The 22060-nt window shown below is 37.3% G+C and overlaps 1 protein-coding gene across 2 annotated transcripts in view; it reads left to right on the top strand.

Moving 5' to 3' along the window:
• The window catches only part of WWOX (WW domain containing oxidoreductase), a 528024-nt gene that overhangs the window by 271154 nt on the left and 234810 nt on the right, over positions 1-22060 (top strand). The window contains exon 10 of one of the 2 annotated variants that reach the window (XM_086620786.1): positions 20671-20771. The exons of the other annotated variant lie outside the window; for it this stretch is intronic. Coding sequence (XP_086476912.1) covers positions 20671-20771 — 101 coding nt within the window. The remainder of the gene's footprint in view (positions 1-20670; positions 20772-22060) is intronic. 2 annotated transcript variants of the gene reach the window in all.

Consider the following 22060-nt stretch of genomic DNA (forward strand, 5'->3'; position numbering starts at 1 on the left):
CAAGGACCTTATCTAAGTAAGCATAGCACCTTAGATGCAATTTAGCATCTAGATGCTTGCAGAGGCAGGCATAACCTTTTTTTTTTTTTTTTTTTTCTCCAAAAGGAAAGTGTAGCAATGTGGCTGTCCTGTCTGCTCCCTTTCTTTCTTTGTGTAGTATTCAACCTAGTGGTGCTATTTGACATGGCACTTGTCGTACAGGCATGGGAGAAATAAAAGATGGAAAGATAGGAGACAGTTGTATCGCTCTACTACTTAATGTATGGGTGCTGAGAGTCATATAGCTGTGGCACTAAAGCTTTTACCTATGCGAGCAAAACCTGTCCCACTGAATAGTCAATAGGATTCTTCATGGGAATAATACTGTGTATAAATTGTGGTGTTCAACTCTACCTGAAATTACAGGGAGCTCTTTCAATGTACAGATGCTTACAGAAATGTTAAATGAGTCCGTTCAGAAGTCTAAATACAGACGTCTCTGCTTTTAGATATCCAAATTAGAAATTTTTGTTCATAATGTAGCATTAAAAATAGGCTAAAGAATTCCAATTCTACTTTAATAACACATACCACTTACAATACTATAATCAATACACTTTGCTCGGAATTTCTATGAGAAGATATGTATAGGGTACTAAAATAGTCATTCATTCTTTGTCCAAGGTAAAAGGAGGGTTTCTATACTGTGAAAAACGATTATGACATGTTAAAACTGTGTAATAGTAAGCAGACACTTTTCACTGCTGATGGGTGAATTCTGGAAATGCTCTATTTATTTTCCCTCTATTGACTAGTTGCATTCAGGCAAGACTGCCAGTGCATTGACTTGGAAAACAACTGAGACTGAACAATTTCAAACCATTGACATTATACTGCTTCATTTGTGAACTGCATTGCTTCTGCATGCACCAGTTACTTTTTTATGGAGTGCTTGCATGTTTAGGAAGCTTTCAAAAAAGGAGAGATGTAAGCTAGCTTAGAAAGAAAGCTGTCCATTTTATCAGTTTAAGACCACCGAATAAAAAAGACTGGCAATTTAAAAATAAGACCATGTAGCAATTCATAGATCTACTCTGCATGCTTTTTGATACACTATTTTAAAAAAGGCAGAAAAGGAAAAGTTTATGGGTTTAAAATTTCTCCACAGAGAATATTTTCAGCTCTTCAAACAATATAATTTCCAGCTGCTACCTTTAATGCAACTTTTACCAAGTGTTTTGTAGCACCAGTGTACAGAAAAATGAATGAGAAATTAATTTGCGTCTGAGATTTAATTTGTGTCTATGACTGTCTGTCTCCATCACGCTGATCAAGCTTCTTTGTTACCAATTCACATCACTTCTTACTAGCATCATTTCAGCTATACCAGTGTTGGCTTTGTCTGGGAAAAGACTATTATTGTGAGGAGGACCAGTATTCGCTTCCATTGAGATCTGAAACAGGACTATTCACTGGAAACTCTGAATTTCTGTATAACAACAGAATGTCAGGGCTGCGTCCTGCACAAAAAAAAAAAAAATGGAGCCAGGATGTGAGCAGTCCTGGTTACAGCTGTGCTGGGAGCTTAATCCCTTGTGTGGCTGTGTATAGACTCATCACGAGTTAGTTAAAGTGACCAGTCTCTAAATGGCACTGCCTGATGTTTATTCATAATTATTCCCCCATCTGATCTGTTAATTAAGCAAGAAAAAGGGAAAAAAAATCCTCCCTCTGAGGATGTACCTCAGGGAACCTATGGCCTCCGAGATCTCTACTGAGGCCTACCCTTTCCTAGACTAAGTCGAGAGAAGCAATGCAATCAAAACACTTCTGAAAAAGGACAGAAAAATACTGTTCCTTCTTTCTTCAGACAAAGACAAGGCAAAGGCACGCCAGCTCCCCGCTCCTACAGCAGCAGCAGCATTGATAAGAGCCACTAAAATCCCATGTCTTTGTGCCCATACTGCGCCCACATCATCCCCTGCTCCTCTCAGTGATTTGTGGTCGGTGTAGATGTTTGTAATTTAGGAAATAATTCTGCTTATCTTGGTTATGATGATGCATAGGAGCACTTCACACTCTCCTGGCTGCATCACTTGTCTCCTGCTAAGCAGAATAAAATGCAGTGCTGGGTGGAGAAGACTGGAATATGTCTTTTTGTAGCCCAGCAAACAATGCGATGCCTTATATACCTGAGGGAGAATCTTACTGTGTAAAAATGATCTTTTCTGTTCACCTTCTTGAATGAAGACATGTTTTTACTACAACATCGGTTTTACACCCTAAGTACTTAGAATCTTTTCCATTGCTTTTCCCCAGAAATAGCATATGATTGACTGTTTGCTTATGCTGTATAGACATTTTGCATTCTGTTGTATGTAATGCATAATCCTAAAGCTTGTTTTTCGTAAGAGAATGTGAACCATTAGGTTATCATCTACCCATTTTGAAAAATACCAGCGATCTTTAAATGACAGATTATGTATGATCTTAGTTCCCAGTATAGAGGTTGAACTTAACTGCCTCTGGCCGGAAATGAGAATACTGCCAACTTGATCAAAATGGAAGTTAACGATATGATGACTGTGGTTCCAGCTGCACAGACTTTTCATTTCATTATGAGATTCAGAAATATTTAAACTCTATAATATAGAAACTCCAAAATGTATTGTCTTTTCATTAATTTAACCTGGCTACCTATGAATGATTTTCACATCTGCTGATGTCAGTTATTCTTTGCTACAGAAAGGCAGAGCCCAAATATTTGTGTAGAGACTGATACTCCTCAGACTTGCTTTCCACCTCAGTCGCAGCCTCTCTTTTCCTGCGGAAGGAAATGTAGGCACAGGAGTGTCAAGGAAGCTGTGATGTGCTTCATTAGATCCTCAGCTCTGCAAAAGTGGGGGCTCAGGACTTGCAGGGTCTATCCTGCTGCAGGCCTGTCCAGCAGGGTGGGATACAGCTGCTGTGTGTTTCAGACACATATCATGCACCAATATTCACTCATGTTTTGTTGAAGACGTTGGCTTTTTGCAGACAAAAGTTGTGGCTTTCTGTCAGGGAGCTTTTACAAGCTTATCAGCTGCATTTCATGGCAGTGTGTGATACATTGCCAACCATCAGATGTTGCATCTTGTTTCTGAATTGTTGACTTAACCCACCTCAGGAGTAACTTGGATCTACATACTGGGAGAGCCACTGGAGAAATCTACTGCATTCAGAGATCAAATTTTATTTACCTTTGGCGCTAGATACTAAAATAACATAATAGTTTTGTGTTTTTTCTGTACAGATGAAAATGCATGAAACAGACTTAAGTCAGTGAGGTTCTGCTACTGTTTGTGGGTTTGCATTTGCCTAGATGGGGTCTATGTTCAAGTGTTTCTTGACCCTGAAGGAATTGTCCTGGTGGTCAAGGCATGACTGGCTGTTTGCATCTGTGCTTCTCCTACACTAAACCCCCAAAGGTATAGTTTTTAAAAATGGAGGTTACAGTGGGGCTTTTTCTTTTTAATGTTTTATCAAGAAAAGGAAATGAAGAATCTCACTGCTGTCATTGAGAAAATACATTACCTCAGAAAAATGTGCTGTAGACTGTAACTTTCACCCTATGGATCTTGCTTCATCAGTTTAAGAGAACTGTTTGTGAAATCACGGGCTTGTTTTCTTCCTCCTGTTTTCTGATGCTGCCCAGTTATATTTCAGTGCTTCCAAATATTTATATTCTGATAGCCTCCCTTGTGAACTTCTCAAACACATTATAATGGCTTAAGAAACAAAGGCCGTTAGAGAAAGAAAGGGCAGGCATGAACTGAAAGGCAAATAACATCTTAAAATATGTAGAGGTAGGCAGTAAATGTGATTGGTTCACCGGGACGCTCGTTTGAAATATGAAGATAAACTGCCCCATTGACCTCTTACGAAGTTACGTAATTATTTGGGAAGGTTTATCTCTGTGTCATTTCACAGTTTTCTCCTGTTAGTGCCACTCTCTTACTTCACATTAGAAAAAAAGCAAAAAGAAAAAAAAGGCAAGCCAGCAAGCAAGAGAAAGCCCTCTCTGGCTGGTTATCTGAATGTGGAATCCACTGCTGAAAAGACCCTGGCCCTCCTGTTAACACAATACTTTTATCCGGTAATCACAGCCTGCGGGAGACAAAATAACAATTCATCTGGAAAACGAGATTAACTCATTTAAGTTAGGCAGTGATCACAGAGAGAAACACGTTGGTGTTATCTGTCTGAACGAAAGCCTACAGATTGGAGGGCCATTCCGGTTCAGAGGGTCCGTGTAGCAGGCCCAGCTTGTTGAAAGTAATTGGACCCTGTCAGAGTATGCCTTTGTGAGATATGGATATTACAATGGAATTCTATTAATCTCTGACAAATCCCCTCTCATCTGATAAAGGCTGTATACCTCTGCTCTTCATTACAACGACTCGCTCGTCACTTTTATGTGCGTGCTGGTGGGCGCCGAGCCTCTGTGGCTGTGTCGCAGGTGAAAGGCGGTGTTGCCCCTTTTTGGGTCTTTTCATCTGTGTTGTGAAATGACTACAGGGCTGCTTTTTGATTTGGTCACGTTTTTATGATGGTTTTGTTTAGGTTATTTTCAGGGAAGAAATAGACTTTTTTTTTTTCTTAGATATCCTAAATACTTCTGTTTCCTTGTGTTGTCAGAGGTATCACTGATCTAGAGAGACGCAATTAACACATCTCTTACAGTCTTTGTATTTGTTATCTAATCGGCTTTTTGATGCAGAAAGTGACGGAGACTCTATAATTTATATATGTATTTGTGTTTGAAATCTGTGTATATACAAATCATAGGAAGAAAAAAAATACTCTGGTAGCAACTGCGTTTCAGGATGTTCTGGAGCACTCACTATTTTTCATCACTGTTGAGCTGCTTGCACACTGGGGCTCTGCTTCATGAGTTAGCCTCCTACATTCTCCAGTACTAGCAGTAAATATAAGACCTGGAGCAAAAACTGTAGGTAAGATGTGGCAAGTTAGTATGAGAATGAGAGGAAAGAAAAGTTATATTAGCCAGTGTCACTTTATTCCTAGACTGGGTACAATTCTTAAACATTTTAGTTGCAATTGTTTCTATTTCCTAAGTTCTTTTTTTATCATCTTAGCTTCGTTTTGCCTTGTTCCTTCTGAATGTCACAACAGATATATTAATTATCTGAAATAGCTGTATTCTGGACATTTATGCAATTTCAAAGGGCATTCCCAAAGCAAGCCTGAAAAAGTTGTGTAGAATGAAGGTAAAACAGAATGCCATTTCTTTTAAGGAATAAAATAAATCAATGCATCAATCAAGCAAGAGTAACTGAAGAATCCAGGTACATTTCTAGCTCTGTGGTGTCAACCATCACTAAAGCGCAGGGCAGCTCATGGGTGGAGGGAACTGCTCATGGTTTAAGGGAACTGGGAACCGTTAAATTCAATGGTCTTCCTCTCTCAAATACACTTTTGTCTAAAAGGTTTTGCCTTTTTCACAGGAGAAGATCAACAGTAAGGCCTCGTTCCTGTTTGTAAATGCCTATGTCTGACCACATTGAGCAAAAAAGATACTTTCTTCATAGAAATGGAGTCCTTTCCTTTCTTTTCCTTCCCTAAGAATGGCCACGCAACCATGGTCCAGCTGCACATGCCTTGGGAAGAGTCAATTATAGTAATGCTGGTAGGAAAATTTTGACCATATTATCTTCAAAAATGAAGCTAAACATTAACTCAAAGTTGTTTTATTAGCAAGTTGTACTGCATGTTTACTACCAAATGAAGTGAAATACACACAAGCATATAGCAGAATCATTGAAAATACTGAAAGTAATTTTGACATTTAAGTCTCCTGTTATTAGATATATCATTCTCAGGAGAGAAAAATATTAATTTTTTAGATATAAACTTGGAAAGATTTCTGGTGGGATATTTTCTGAACTGTTATGCAGTATTGCTTTTAATAAATGTTCAAAATTTCACAAGTCGTTTTTCATTTTAAAAATATCCATCTGCTTTCGCCAAAAGATACAGTGCAGTAAAAACCCACAGATTTCTGATTCCTTTTCTGAAGTGGAGTGAGAAATATTTAAAAAGTCAAATGCATCCATCTCATATCATCTTAAAATACAACCTTTGCAATATACCTAAGTCTCCTTCATGGTATTGTAGACGCATTTAGCAATAGAGAGGAAGAGACAGTGCAAAAGCGTTCAGATAAGTTAGATGGAGTTCAGCATTAATAGTTGAAATATCAGTTAGCAAAGGGTATAATAACATTTTAGTTTCTGTCTTATAATAATACCATCTTGCAAAATTCTGCTCATTCACTCACCCAGGTGAGTAATTTTCTTTGATAACTGAGGAGATATTTCCAGGTTGTTTTTTGGTTTGGGCTTTTCATTATCGTCAATCTTTGTGGCGAGTGCAGGTGAGTAGATCTTGCATCTAGGCTGCTAAATTTTCCTCATGATTTGGGGTAACACTGAATCTGAAAGACTTCGAGTCATCATATGAACTCTGAATTAAGCATCAGAGGCCTTAAAGATATCTGTGAAGTTTGGAGAGTAAGCATAAATAGATAAAAAACTGGGTTCTGCTTTTCCAATAAAGCTAGTTGGGCTAAACACAAGGAAGCCAAGCAGAGCTCAAATGAATTACATCACATAACATTTTTTTCCAAAAACTTACGTTCTCTGGTACAAGGGCAAAGGCTGAAATTTGATATAGTCTAAAGCAATGGCTATGCCATGTGAGCTTGGAGGATGGTGAGGCCTTTAAAGCCATTGTACATTGGCTGAAAGGAAGAAATGGGTATCGTTTTCATTCAGTTGGTTGGGAAATTCTGGAGAGAAGGCTGGATGGGCTGTACAGGGCTGCTGTGGGAACGAACACACTCAAAAATTGCATGGTGGCACTCGGTCTGCCATACCCAGCTTGGTCACAAGAAACAGAAATTAAAAAAAAAAAAGATAATCAAATTTTAAAATGAACACCTTTTTTAAATCTTGAGTTAGCTTTTAATAAAAGTCTTGGGCAACATTCAGTAAGTCCTTTTAAAATTAAAAAGAACTTCATAGAGTAATGTTAAAGTGTAACCCATCAACTTTTCACAAATGTCAGTGCTTGGAGAAACCTGGCACAGGTGGAACCTGACTCTCAGTTAACAAGATCATTTTAAAAAAAAAATTATTCACATGTAAACCATTTTCAGCGTTTGCTTATTTTTTCATTGTTTAAATCTTTTGGGTAAAATATGTCATCTGTGGAAATTAAATCTCTGTCTTTCTTCCCTATTATATTCTCAGCTAATGCCTAGTAAGATAGTCGTATAATGCATTTGAGCATTCGTGCTTCATAACTTGAAGGAGTGAACTACACTCTTTATTTTTCAGTCACACTAAGTTTCCTTATCTCTAATATAAAAATACTATATGTTTTAGCTACACTTTCACTGCAAGTGCTTTAATGGCAAGGAGATTATAGATGTTAATATAACGGCATTTTTTCTTGTGAAGGCGCAGTGATATGAAACTGCCAGACTGAAAACATTTTTCACTTTACAGAGGTGATTTGAAAAACAGCTTTTATTTTGTCTCCACATATATTTATAGTGAAAATATGAACTGCTCAATTTAGTTTGTCTTTTCTGTGAATGCCCTGGATATTATTGGGTTTGGTACTTGTGTTTCCAATTGGTAAACAATTATGTCATTATGCAGATGTTGTTCAGTGTGCCATATTCATTTGTGTGTTGTAAGTGTGCTTAGAGAGAGATAAATAGGGAGTATTATTGGTATTCTTCTTTATATTCTCACATACGTGGACTTAAATGTGCAGGCTGTCCAGCTCAAAGCTTCCCAGATTTCAGGCTAAAGGACTTGTGCATTGCGCTTACAGTTTGCTTGGCTCCAAATTTATTTTTCATGTTTGATTTGTTAATCTTTTTAGTTAGAATTAGTTTTGCAAGCTTTATTCTTAGCTGATCTGAAGAAGATCACTATTTAGCTTAAAAAGTCCATCAGGATCAGTCTCTTTTATTGGTTACTACTTAAATTTGCCTGCTGTCCTCACAAACTGGTAAATTAAGGACCAGGTTTTGCTATAGGACAAATGTCTCCCTGGCTCTTAGCCAAGTAATTGGTAGCCATGTTTAAATCCAAAGGGAGAATTAACCTACAAGCGTCGGATGAAATCACATTTCCATATTCAGCCAGGAGGAAGTATACAATGAATAAGCAAATTTGAAATAATTTTACTAAGAGCTTCATCTTGCAAAAGAGATTATTCCTTCGCTACTACGGGATGAGAGTTTTAATAAACTGTGAATCCATATATAGGTTACTTTCTGATAAGGGCTATATCCTCTTCTTGAGGTTAGCCTTTCATTTCCTTCACATTTTTCCTATGATTAGCTCTTATTTTGTTTACCCGTAGTCAGGTACCTCAATGTGCCACCTCATCCCCTTTATCAGCCATAGTCAGTTTTATTTGTGCAAGGCCCTGATACAGCAGTTGAGTCAAACCTAGTCACAGAGAATGAAATAGAAATATATGGATTACAGCTTGTTTTGTCAAAGTTGTTAAATTGCCAGGAATTTATACCAGAAATAAAATTGTGGGGCTGGCATTCCAATAACATGGTCTGTGTCAATTGCCGTTTCCAGCTGGTACATCACTGGACATGCCAGGCTTGCTGGAAAACCTAAAGATAAATACATTTGTAAGGCTGATGAAAACAGCAGATACTGCAATTGTTTCATATGTAACTTCTTTTAAAATCCATGTGAGGTTTGTAATCACAGTTTTCAGCCTACAGTCTCATCGTGAAGTATCTAGCACGGTGGTTTGGTACAGAACAGTTCAAATTTGACCATCGTATGCAATCGGATTATTTTAAAGGATGTTGATAAGTTAAAAATACAATGATGGAATCATATGAATTTTAGTTCAATAGCTGAAGGGAAATTGCATTGTTGTAGTATGTTAGCAAAGGGAGCTTTTAAATGTGATAATGTGATTATTTGTACAATGTAGTTCCATTGTAGTAGTTTTAATCTTTCATGTAACGTATTTGGTGGCAATACACATAGTTTAACAAATATAATCACTACTTAGCAAAAAATAAAAAAACAAAACCAAATGCATGTATTGAGAGGCTGTCTAAATATATTTGAAGCCAATTTTCTGTCCTTTTTTGTTAACTACATCAATCAAATATTTATTTACAGGGATTTTTTTTCCAGTGAAACAGTGTGTGTGCACTTTAGTTGTTCTTGGTTTTGTTCATTTTAAGCACGTTTTCACTAAAGTGTTCTATTTCAAGCTATTCTCAATTCAATTTGAAGTGAAAGATTTCTGAGTTTGGGTAATTTACATATAAAAGCTTTACTGTACATTTTATAAAATGACTGTGTTCAGAAAACAACCATTTCTATTTAACAATATTGTTATTCCACAAGATGAGTTGCTTTCCCCATTGTCTCTTGCTTTTACTTACAATATTTGTTCTTGTCTTAATTTTAAATTGTTAGTGCCTGAGAATTTGTAGCTTCCCCCTTTTCTCTCCTACTATACTGAAGTGACTAGAGACTTCCTGTGATATGTGATGTAAGATTAAAAATATGTTTCTTTTGTCAAGGTAGGAGTGACATGCGCACAGTCCTTTTGAGACTCTCCTCTTTTGTTTTATTTAAATGAGTGAAAATTGTTGATGGCAATTTTGAACTAAAAGTCATTGCACCCCGTACTGAATTTTAAAATAAGTCTTTGAATTTTATTATCTGTAAATCCCTAGCAACCAGTTGCTGAGCCTCTGAATAGTCTATCGTATCTTGTTTTAGAGGAATATAGGAACATATGCAATATTTATGAATAACATGCTTATAAAGAGAGGTGGCTGAGGCTAGTTCAGATTGGACCTTGGATCAAAATGAGTATGACCATGTAAAGGTACGCAGAGAAGTTTAATGATATTAAAAAGGTGATGCTCTACTAGAAATCTCTGCATTTGAATTGTTCGGGAATGTATAAAGTTTCTCCACTTGCCTTACAAACCGGTTTGTAATGATTTCCTCTTCAATACAGTAATTAATTCCTTTTGAGGACAATAAACGTCTATTTTAAAGAAGCTCCATAAAGTGACGTTAGATTTAATATTCTATTCTTATGAAATATTGAGTATAAAGCTTTATTTCTTACATTAAGACTACTCGTTGCTGGATCTTTTTCCTAGAGCAATAAGCAAACGCTAAGTAATGTTTGCTGACAAATGAAAGATTTTATACTTTGCAAAGTAGTGCTTATCACCACTGTCTTTAGGTGTAATCTTAAGAAAAATTTGAGATGAATGTTACTAGTGCTCAGGTAGTATTCAGTGTGTTCAAATGTCATTTAGACTAGGACAATCAGAAGCACCACTTTGTAGCTACGTACCACAAGTGGCAGTTGCCATAAATGTTCTGTGGATCACACATAGCTCCCAAAATGCTATTAAATATGAAGATTTTTGAGTCTAAAAGGACTTTGGACATATCTTTGGACATATCTTTTAGAGTCTTAGAGTAATTTGCAATTATCAGATGACGTGTTGATCTTCACTTAAACAAGGAGTGGCACTTTTCTGCATTAAAATCTGTTTACATGCAGGTTTTCTCATAAAGTGAAAATTACCTTTGCATGTTCTTAATCTATTCAGTTAAAGTTATTTATTTATTTACCTCGAGTTTTAAGGAGAAGAGTGGGGTTTGATATCAAGAGAAGAATGCTGAGAAGTGGAGACGGATGATGTCTTAGTATTCTGCAACTTGTATCTTTGCCTCCAAGCACACCAACTATTCCTTCCTGTCTGATGATAACCTTCTGCCCCAAAGAATCACAAACTTTCTGCTCTCGGTAATTCTATTGTCTTAGTTGCTGAAACAGCATCTATATATTTTATTTTTTCAGAGATACTCTAGTAGAGTAACAGAGGGCCTCATTAAGGGCATCTGTTATCTTAGTTCATATTTTATTCTGATTTTTAAGAGTGCTTCAACAGAAGGGATTAAGTGAGAAAAGAACAGACCATCTTTATTTTACTGCTCTTCTGTACCAATTGCTCCCAGTGTCAGAAATACCCCATGATTACTGCTGTGCAAAGCTTTGCAATATGGTTGGTGCAACCACATTTGGCAGTGATTCACAAGTCATTCCAAATACCATTTCACAGCAAATCCTAATGTAGCCTGAAGATAAAAAACATCATACACATTGTACAGGGTGAGACCACCTTTGTGCTGATAAAGATTTCCTTAAAATTTAGATGAGAATATGCTGTACTTGCTTTATTTAAATACTGTTGTATCTGTAATACCATAAAAAAAGACATGCTGTGGGTGAATAGACAGGTAGGTTATGGAAGAAAAAGCAAAAACTTGGAAGCTTTGGTAGGGATAGAGTGTCCTGAGAAGCATTTTGCTTCTCTGAGCCCACCTGAAGTTTACTGTGATGATGTGTGACTGGGACTTGGGTTACTCTGGACTTGGGAGTCTGTGGAAGATGTGTTACTTTTATCATGATGCTCATGTCCTACCATAATATTATAAGTAAAACCATGAATTTTATTGCAGAGGCATTCTCAGAGCAAGGAAGCACTTTGCTTTTTAGCATTGCTTTGCTGCAAAACAGTGTTCTCCCTTATTATCCCTGAAATGATTCTGCAGGATGACTGTTGTATCAAGTATTAATGTAAATAGTACTGTAAATATACTGCACTGTGCACTGCAATGCAGGTAACTGAAATGAAACCAATCGTTTGGCAGCTATGGGAAGAGCCAAGCTTTTACTGCATTTTTGGCCACAGGCTTTCTCTCTCACAAGAACAACTTTCGGTGTGCCTCTGGGGCTGGAGGAAGTGTAGGCCATGCTACTGCTTGGAGGAGCCAATGGATACATCTATATTTGGAACTCATAAACTGCGATGTTGCAGAGTGACTTAGCCTAAATACAGAATTGTTGAGCTTTTGGCTGTTGTTTTTTTTCCTCTCCCTCCTTCCATAGCAGAAAAAGGAAGTTTTACATTTGATTGAAGGATGGTGGGAGGGAATGAAATGGAGGAAAGAGAAACAAATGGCTATTTATAGCAGCACAAAGATAAGTGAGTCATCTTTATTTTAGTGCTAGTTTAAGAAAATGTTGCAATTGTCTGGTGTTATTGGTAACGAGTCTCTTTTTAATGAAACCCACTTGATTGGGATGTGCAAGCCTCAGGATTACTCTCTCTTATCTGGTAGTTAATGCTGTGTCTAATATTTTACTGTCAACATTAATTAGAGATTTGGGAGGGTAACTGGCACAGTGATCTGGTGCTCTCCTGTTCTTGAGGATAACAGATTAGAGCAGTGAACAACATAAGGGCAAAATGTCCCCCTCCTAGGGCCAACTCAAATACCTTAGATAGAAGCAGAGAGAGAAAGGAACTCCAGCAAATCTTTTGTATATGGAGAGCAATATAGTGCAAGCTTTATCCAGCAGTGGGGTCTGGATTGTATCTAGTTGGCTTCTGTAAAAATGATAATTTAAAATGTTCCTGTAGAAAGAAAATTTGACTGATTCTGTGGAATTTTATTTCACATTTCCCATATACAGTTCCAACAAAAGCCTCTTTTTTGTGCTTCCAGGAGGCATGCCAAAATGCATCAAAATACCCTCTGCTATGACTTGTCAGAAACGCCAGTGACCACAGTAGCATTGCCAAGGGCTCCTCCTTGGCATGCCCTGGGAATAAAAAGTAGAGGGAGAAAAATGAAATTCCATGTAGGTCTTCCTTAGTCTTGCGTACTCTTAGGAGCTGTACAGGACATCACTGGGGATACTGGGAGGCAAACAGTCTGTAGGTTGGACTAATTGGTGCTTCCTTCCTAACACTAAGAAACAGGTTAATTGTACATTTTTCCCAGGTTTGCTACCGGTGTATTGGTGAATTGAAAATCATTTCATTTCCACATTTTTTTCCTTGTTCATAGTGGGAGATTGCAATATTGAGCTCTTTTATAAAGATAAAAAATAAAATAAGATAAAGCTCCATATATAATTAAGATTGTGTTGTTAATGATAATTCTAAGTATAGATTTTGATAAATAAATTTTTAGCTGTTTTGAGCCTTTTGAACTAGCATGCTTGTGAAATTCCTTCTTTAGTAAGTAAAAATATCCCATTTGTACTTTGAAATCATTGCTGTAGGGAGGTTTCAGAAAGTCCAGGTAGTCCTGTCCCTGAGGTTTAATCGTGTCTGTTTGTTTTTCATCTAATATAGTAGTTAAGAATTAGTCTATTCAAATCTGTTTCACTTCTCCATTATACTGTAGAAGTGCTGCAACTGATCTTGATGTTCCTCTCCACTGTCCAAACCTAATTTTGTAAATTTTAACTAAAATGATGAGGTAATACATCTTAGCTACCAGATATCTGAGCAGGCTAAATTACCCAATGGAGAAGTTGCTTATTTGAATCATGTCCAGGACATGAGGAGCCCGATCTGAAACTATCCAAGGCCAAAAAATACTAATTTTAATATATAGCGTGATATCTCTGCCTTTTTATAATCCTGGAGGGTGTGTTAGAAAAGAAGCTCTTTTCTAGAGTTATAGCTATGGACAAGACCATACAGGGATAGTTTCTTTTAAAATGTCACTGCTTCTTATCTTTTTATGCTACCCCTAGCTTTGTTTCCTCGTTCACTGGATCTAAAGGGCTGCTGATCCTTTACCACCAGTAATGTGGCTGTTTGGGAATGCACACTGTGTTTCTGTTCCCTGCTGCTATCAGTCGTGTATCTTGTTTCTGTCAAACTGTATTCATTCCAAGTTGCAAACTGTAGAAGAAACTTGCATGAGCACTTCCGAATTTGGAGAAAACTAAATAAAATTTAATTATTTTTCTTCCCTTGGTTTGCTTTAAAGCCAAGATGTCTTAATCTTTATTTACCTGATGTTTAATGTAATTGACTTGCTTGTCACAGACTTAATATGAACTGATAAAACTAACAAAATGTCTGAAGTCCTCATCTGTTTTCAGCAGACGTTCTGCAATAGGAATATCTCATATTCTTCCAGTACCTCAAGGGGGCCTACAAGAAAGATGGGGAGAGGCTGTTCAGGAGGGCCTGTTGCGATAGGACAAGGGGTAATGGTTTTAAAATAGAGGGAGGTAGATTCAGGTTGGATATTAGGAAAAAATTTTTTACCATGAGAGTTGTAGAACACTGGAACAGGTTGCCCAGAGAGGTGGTGGATGCTCCATCCCTGGAGACGTTCAAGGCCCAGTTGGATGAGGCCCTGAGCAACCTGATCTAGTTGGAGATATCCCTGTTCCTTGCAGGGGGGTTGGACTAGATGACCTTTGAAGGTCCCTTCCAGCCCTAACGATTCTATGATTCTATGATTCTATGATTCTGTACAGAAGAGCAGTGCATATATTTGGCGTGTTTAAAAAATGATTAATCATGATTACGGAGAAATTAATTGTGGATACACAAAGACTGAAGGAAGAGCTAAGCACAGATAGTCTCAAAAAGCTAGTCATGCAAATTGTGAAAAAAGGAGGGAGAGGATTGTGCTAAATATGCAAAGAGCATCTTTGAAATAATCTAAATACATGTTCTTAAATATGTTCACTGCAGTAGTGCTACCTCACTTTCTAAATAGCTATGAGATCTCTTCATGAAAAGCCATATTTAGGACCTGGATTTTCTCCAGACCCATCTCCACTGGGATGGACTTGGACAAAATTTCTCTATAGTTTTTCTAGAAAGAGTCCTTGGAAACTCTCTTTCAAGATCTTTACAGTAATAATTGGATAAGTTCTCTGCAGAATCTTGTTCAAATGTTTAACTGTATGTATGTGTGTTTATATATTTTATATGCACACACACCCCACACCTGTCTCCCCCCCATTTTTTGTTTTCCCTCATCCTTGAAGAGAGGAACCTTAAGAAATTCAGGTCTCAGTGCTTTAAGGTCCTGATAAATCAGTTATCAGAGAGATCAGTAGGAATGGAGACTGCTGTCCTCAAAATCATCCAACTCCAAAGTTTCATAGCATGGACAAGAATCAAAAATACTTGAAGCTAGGAACTATGTCCATGCTTCCTACAAACAACTCTGCCAGTTATTCTTGCAAGGTACTAACCAGGCAGGATTGGCCTTTTCTAAGGTCACCTTCAGTTGTGCTTAGTGCAACACCTGACTTAAAGTGTAGGAAGGTGAAGCCACTGTTATCACCTGTAGTAAATTTTAATTCAATTATCCAAATAAACATAGAAGCTTGTATGTTAATGCTTATACTGTCTGACTATCTTTAATTTTGTGGAGTTATGTGTACTTTAAAAACATACCTGACATGATAAATATTTTCTGCTACAAAAAAATAAGAGAGAAAATGAGGAAAATATTGGTTTGGTTCTTTTTGGTGTTTTTTTTTCTCTGTTTCTAGAAAAGCAGAGAAAAAGATATTCACTATTTTAAATGCTTCCCAGTAAGTTTTTTAACTACCTCTAACAAGAAACAGTTAAAAAAAGTGCTCTTGCATCCCTTCTTTTGGAACAAAGTAAAGGCCGACAAATTAATTTATGAAGATAGCACTGTGGATAAGAGTTAAAACTATTTGCGTAGGATTTGGCTTATGAACCATCATAAGTCTGTGTATGGAAAAAAAAATAATTGAAAAAGATAACTCTTAGTTCTTGGGCTTGAGAGGATGGTGTGGCTTCATATGTTTTTGTTGTTGTTCAACACGTTGTTTATAAAAGCAAGTCATTGAGAGATTAATGGGGGTGGACTCAAGACTCCCCAGTGGCTGAATTGGAGTCCAACATGCAGACATGGTAAATGCCAGGTCATCCTTATGTAGACCTTTCAAGGGGAAGTTATTTATATCATCTTTTGTAATTACTTTGACAGGGGTTTTGAAAATCATTTCAAGTTGTGGGACGGATTTATGTTTGATTCAACCCAGATATATTTGGGCTTAGTCAGTCTCCCTGCACTGAGACTTGCAAAGTAAAACTGAGCTGGGAAAGGGAAAGATGGTGGTAATGATTCAGTATGTGGGATTGCTCTGAGCGGGTGGCGAAGAAAGCGATGCCAGGAGTGTGAGGGTGGAGAGGGAATGTAGCATATCAAGGCTTTAGATGTCTGCTGGGGAGTGGGCTGTGCTCTTGCCGGTGTTAACTTCCAGCTGGATTTCAGTGCAGGTAATTGAGGTTACTTGTGCCAAGAGTTTGTCTTCTGTAGCCTGTGCCACAAGTATGTCGGGGCGAAGTGGCTAAAATGCTATTCAATCTGAGAGCACTTTGGAACGAGACTTCTCCATATCTGAGAGGAAAACAGGAGTGAAAAAAGTAAAGAAAACCACGTTGTCAAGAAAGCGTGTGAGTTTAGAACATAATTATCTTCCCATTGAGTCTGATAACAAGAATTCCTATTGATTTTAAAAGGAGTATGATTTGGCAACATTTCATCTCCTCCGTCTGCACTACCTAGTGCATAATGGTCTCTTTTAAACCTATTCATTTGTTTCAACCTTTATTGGAGGACAGAGTGCTTACAGCTGGCAGAAATGGGGGAGGAGAGAAGCCGTTTTATTTATAACACAATTCAAATAAAAGAGTAAACCAGACCATCACAAATACATTCAAAATTGTAGAAAAACATATTATGAAGGAATTACAGGTTTTTGCCTTCCTATTCTAACCAGCTCTTTTGTAACTTTGACATTCCTAAGGTTGTGAGGTTTTTTTTTTGTAGAGCAAGACATGAAAACTTACGAAGGCTACACAAAAGTCTTATTTGCCATTTCATGTGTTGAAGCTGGGTTTCACAAGACTGTTATTGTTTGCTTTGGTTTTGCTTGTATTTAGCATGTAGCTTTTAAAAGCCCTTCATGGCTGGAGAGTTTTTATTGTAAACATAAAACATTAATTTAAACATTAAAAATTTTACAGCTGCTTTTTAGTACATAAATTTTCACAGACACTCGAAGACAGTAATTTTTGTTTTGATATTTGCTTTTTCCTCACTGCTCCAAAGTTGCATAGAGAGGAGAGAAAAACAGAATACTGATAAAATACTTCATGTTTAGATCTTCGAGCTGTAAAAGCAACATTCATAACAAGGGAGAATTCCTATTAAGTAAGGGATAAATATTAGTGCTGCCAAAAAAAGCAAACATTCCTACAGTTGGGATTGGGGGCGGGGAAGGGGGGAGTGTTTGTTTTTTCTCCCTTAAACAGTTTTTCAGCAAATGAAAAACAGAAAAAAAAAGAATAAAAAAGGAAAAAGAAAAGCAAGTCAATCTGCTTATAGACTACATCAGCATAATCATTACTCTTCATGTGATATGTCCTTCACAACATGTCCTTTAGAAAATCTCTTTCCAAGGCCCGAGACAATAATGACAAAGGAATAAATAGAAATTGCACAGCAGTGTTAATGTTTGGAGTTTTGTTGCAGTACAGAAAGCAGCTGTATAAGATTCGAAAGCAGTGTCTGTTAGATTGCCCTGCTCTAACAGGAGGTGGTTGGTTTATGAAAGGAGTGTGCTTAATTCTCAGCCATGTAAACTGGAGAAGCTTCATTGATTTGAATGGGTCTGCAGGAAATTGTAAGAAGTAGCTATAGGTGCTCATTAGGTTACAGATATTGGTCTCTGGTTATAGTACATGCTGAGAATGGAAACACATAAAAAGAAAAGATTTATTGTCATAAGCAGTGTTGAAAAAGAATCATACGGTTTTATCCTACCATATGTGGCCAAACTAGAACTGGAAAACTAGCCAGCTAGCAAAACTAGAAAGCAGATGCTTTTGCTTTCCAGAAGCACTTGAGCTGGAGAGAGAACGTGGTCAATGAGCCTGCTTTGGTGCTTAGGAGAAGCATGAACCAAGAGCACTGTGTAAATGAAACGTCAGTTGGGTCTTGCTTAGAAATGTAGACCAGACAAAGTCTTGTCCCATTACCTCAAAAAAACGAGTTTTGATGTATTGGAATAGTGGGGAACATTTGATGTTTTTTCTAGTCTTTTCTATTCTTCTGGCTTTTTCCTTGATGGAATAATTTGCAGAGTGACTGGTATTACCCCTGCAAACCTACTAGCTAACTCAATTTCATCAGCAATCAGTCAGTTTGAATTAAAAAATCTAAACATACACATACTGGATATAAGGGTACTTTATAGGTATGCTTAACGTCCATTTGAATTTCATTGATTGGTGTTATTAAATCTCCATGCAGATAACTTTTTGTGACACAGCAGATAAGTACAATAGGAAATCATCTTCAATATACTATAGCATTAACAAAAAGATTCATCTTTGTGTATAACATGGAGTTTGCTGGACAAGGTGCTGAACAAATGCGTTCTGTTTTCCTGCATGTCACTGAACTGGTCTTTACAGGTCTGGAGAAAAACCAAAATCAACAAATTAGGGAGACAACAGTATCGCTTACTTGTTTCAACTTCAAACACAAGAAGAGCGTACTTTGAAGTTTCCAGGGCCTGTTGAAATGTGTATTTCTTTGGCATTGTTTGTTATTATGTGTGCATTTGTGTTACAGAATTTAACTAGTCAATCCAGCAGTGTTTGGCAAAAAAAGTAGCAAAAGCTCACAAGCCATCAGTTTGCTTGGCTCAGAAAGATGTGTTGATGGAAATGACTGGCAAAGGCATTCAGTGTGTATTTACCAGTGTGCTTTTATAAATAGTACTAACTCAAAAAGCTAAGTAATATGCAAACACATCTACTGAAAATTTTCTGGGTTTAAAAATAACAATAGCTGAGAAAATGTGCTAGTGCTGTACTGGATCAGGTCGGGGGGCTGTTGGTTCAGTTTCCTTCAGCTGCTGAATAACGTGTAATCCTGCACTGATTGGCTTGTAAGTCTCTCTCTTTTTCAGGAATTTGAAGTAAAATTATAATCAGCATTCAATTACCCAAATTTAAGCCAAAACGCAGTCATGGTACTGCTCACCTGTCTGTCTGGTCAGGTTCATGCTGATGTAGGTCTTCTGATGCTCACAAATCCTTTTTTGATACTGTAGGAAAGCCATGGCAATGGATTCCTTTTTCCATATTTTGCCTCTGTGCCATTTAAGGAACATGAGCACCAGTTATTAGTTTCTCTACTTGTCTTTCAAGCTTGAGTAACTAGCTCCAATATCTGGAAACAGCTACACAGGAAGCGTTATTCATTAGGACAGGTGGCTCGAGCATGGAATAATGACCAGTGCAGATTTATTCCAGGGAGGGATAAGCAGAACTTCACAGTGCAGCCAGATTCCAAGCAGCAGCACAGGTCAGGGAAGTGGCATGTGTGTTGCAGAAGTACCAAGTCGAACATGCTGGTCATATTGCTCTCTGCAAGAGGGCTCAGGTTCTGGTGACATTTCTTGCAATATCTCGTACATTAGAAGTAGTGGACGATATTTCATCAATAAAAATCACAAGATAAACAGAATTTTGCCTGTCTGGAATGGTTCTGGAGTTTATAGCCTGGACAAGTATGTCATGAAAGACATTAAGATAAAATGAGTAAACTATGCAAAGAACCACAGGCTCCAAACAAAGAAAAAAGTGGAAAAGGAAATCTTCAAACTTTGAAGAAATTTCTTTCAAGTACTGTTTTTCATAGCTATGGAACACAGATGGATATGTACATACAAAATTTGTACATGTAAACACAGATGCTAGCCTAGCAGGAAATCTTTTATGTGAGAGGAGGTGATACAGAGAGAGGGAAGTACGATGGCAGGAAATCCTACAACCACAGAATAAAGCTTCCCTACACTCAAGAAGTCATGGGGGCTAAAGAACTACAACAAAGTTGTAGGAATCCTCAATTTTTATTAGCTTGCCTATAAAATTTATTTTCGTACATGTATGTATCTATTTATGTGTCAATGCATATATGCTGTCTCTAACATAATACGTATGTATAACACATCTGTATATGATGTGGACATATTTATTTTAAGTGAGCACTGTTGCATTAATATAGTGTGTAAATGACTGGTTACAGGTGGATAACTGGTTCACAGAAGAAGTAAAAATGTTATTTCACATGTGCTATTATAGAAAGTGTGTTGCTACCGAGCATTTGAATCACAAGCTTCATTATTAATTTTGTCTACAAAAATTGTGTGTAACCACATCATAATGGAAATCACATGTGAGTTGTTATCAGGACTTGATGATAGTACTGATACCTTAAACAACTAAAATCATTAAGTAAGTCTCCAACATTTTCACTGGGTTTAGACAGGTGCCAAACACTGCCCACGATCTGCTCTCACCTCCCTGGGCATGGACTGTCCAGAGCTGAGGAGAAATTTGGGGTTTTTTTAAACACTATGTTCTTCATTGCTGTACGAGCAGTGTCTACTGTCTTTATTGCTTCATCACTATAAGGTTAAAGTGTTTGTAATTCCCCTAATCAGTTTGTAGTAGTCCATTAGTACTCTAGGTCGGGAAAGATTAAGAACCCTTTTAAAAGAAAAACACTGCAACCTCCAGTAACTCTGATCAGCTGGTTTTTATTAATCTCCCTGAATTTCCTTGGCTCCTCTTCTCCAGCAGTTTAGTGGAGACACTCTGTTTTCTTGGAGTATTTGTTGTGTTTACTCGAGCAGCACCTTTTGACTTGCAGACAGCCGGATGTCCTTCCTTGCCAGAGCTGGTTCTGTGTTGGTCAAACTTGAGGTCTACATGAAAAGTCTCTTTCTGCTACTAATACCAAGAGCCTGTTTCTGTGGTTTGTGGTAGGTGAACGTTATTTGACCTTATAAACTTCGCTGCTCTGTCAGTGTGTAGTGGGTTTTTAACAGCTAATATGCTTTGAGAAAGCTGAGGTTCCAGATAGCGGTGTCCTTGTGTGACAGAAGAAAACACAGGATCGCTACTCTTCCACCAGTTGAGCTTACAGTTTGGATTTTAAATTTGTTTTACAGACAATAATTTGAAAAGTTTCAGGAGCTTGTGGTAATTTCTATCTGAGTCAGTAGCTAAATTAAGATGTGAGAGGCAGGTGGTGAACTGATATGATGAACTTTAATGTTTTGATATAAACCTGTAACTTCACAGAAGCTTCCAATCCACAGTTTCCTGTCCAAAGAGGCCTGACTTCTCAGACACCACTCCTCAATAAATAAATAAATAAATAAAAGAATGAATACATTAAAAAATCCTTTGGTAGAAAACAAAGGCACAAAGGGAAGAAAGTAATAAAGTAAAATTAATTGAGTAGTAGAAAACACTCAGAAGTGTTGGTTGTAACACATACTAAGCCCTGTGATTTTAACTTACTTACCGCTCTAAGTTACATCGCATGGTCCCAGTCTGACGTGTGCCAAGGCTGGCAGTTTTACAGGCCAAGTAAGATCTGGATAGCTGTATTAACCTGACTTCATGGGTGGCTCCTTTGCTCACAACACTTCTTTGGATTTTTTAAAATGGATATTTCAATATTCTTTTGTATTTCCTCTATGGTCAGGCTCAGAACTTGTAATTCTTGGCATTCATATTTCATAATTGCATCCTTTGTTTATTTTACATTCAGGCAAATACTGGACCATTCTCTTACCTTTACAGTATTTCTTTTGTGCCTTTGTTATTACATATAATAAATGAAAGTACAGTTATGTTAAATTTTATCCAGCTGAATAGTAAGGCAGATATGTGAAAGAAAAATTATCCTGTGTTTTCTAATCTTGAACTTCTTCCAGTATATTCTGTGGCAGTGGAGTTAATTCATTTACTTGGGTTGTGCTCAGTTACTATGTAAGTGATAAGCATTTCAGTACTCGAGTAGGTTTTTTTACACTGACATCTTAGTGAGGTGCTCAGTTTTACAGAATACTGATAGATCTGTTGTAAAAATGAAATAGTAAATCTTAACGAACTGAACTGAATTTATTATGCTTTGTGTTTATTTCCAGGTAAAAATAATTTAGATCACTTTCAATGTTTTATGTATTTACTGGGTGAAACCCTAGCTTACCATGTCCACAGCAAAATTCTTCTGGATGCAATAGAGCCATGATA

Source organism: Tauraco erythrolophus, chromosome 15, assembly GCF_009769465.1.
Source record: "Tauraco erythrolophus isolate bTauEry1 chromosome 15, bTauEry1.pri, whole genome shotgun sequence".
Taxonomy (NCBI): domain Eukaryota; kingdom Metazoa; phylum Chordata; class Aves; order Musophagiformes; family Musophagidae; genus Tauraco; species Tauraco erythrolophus.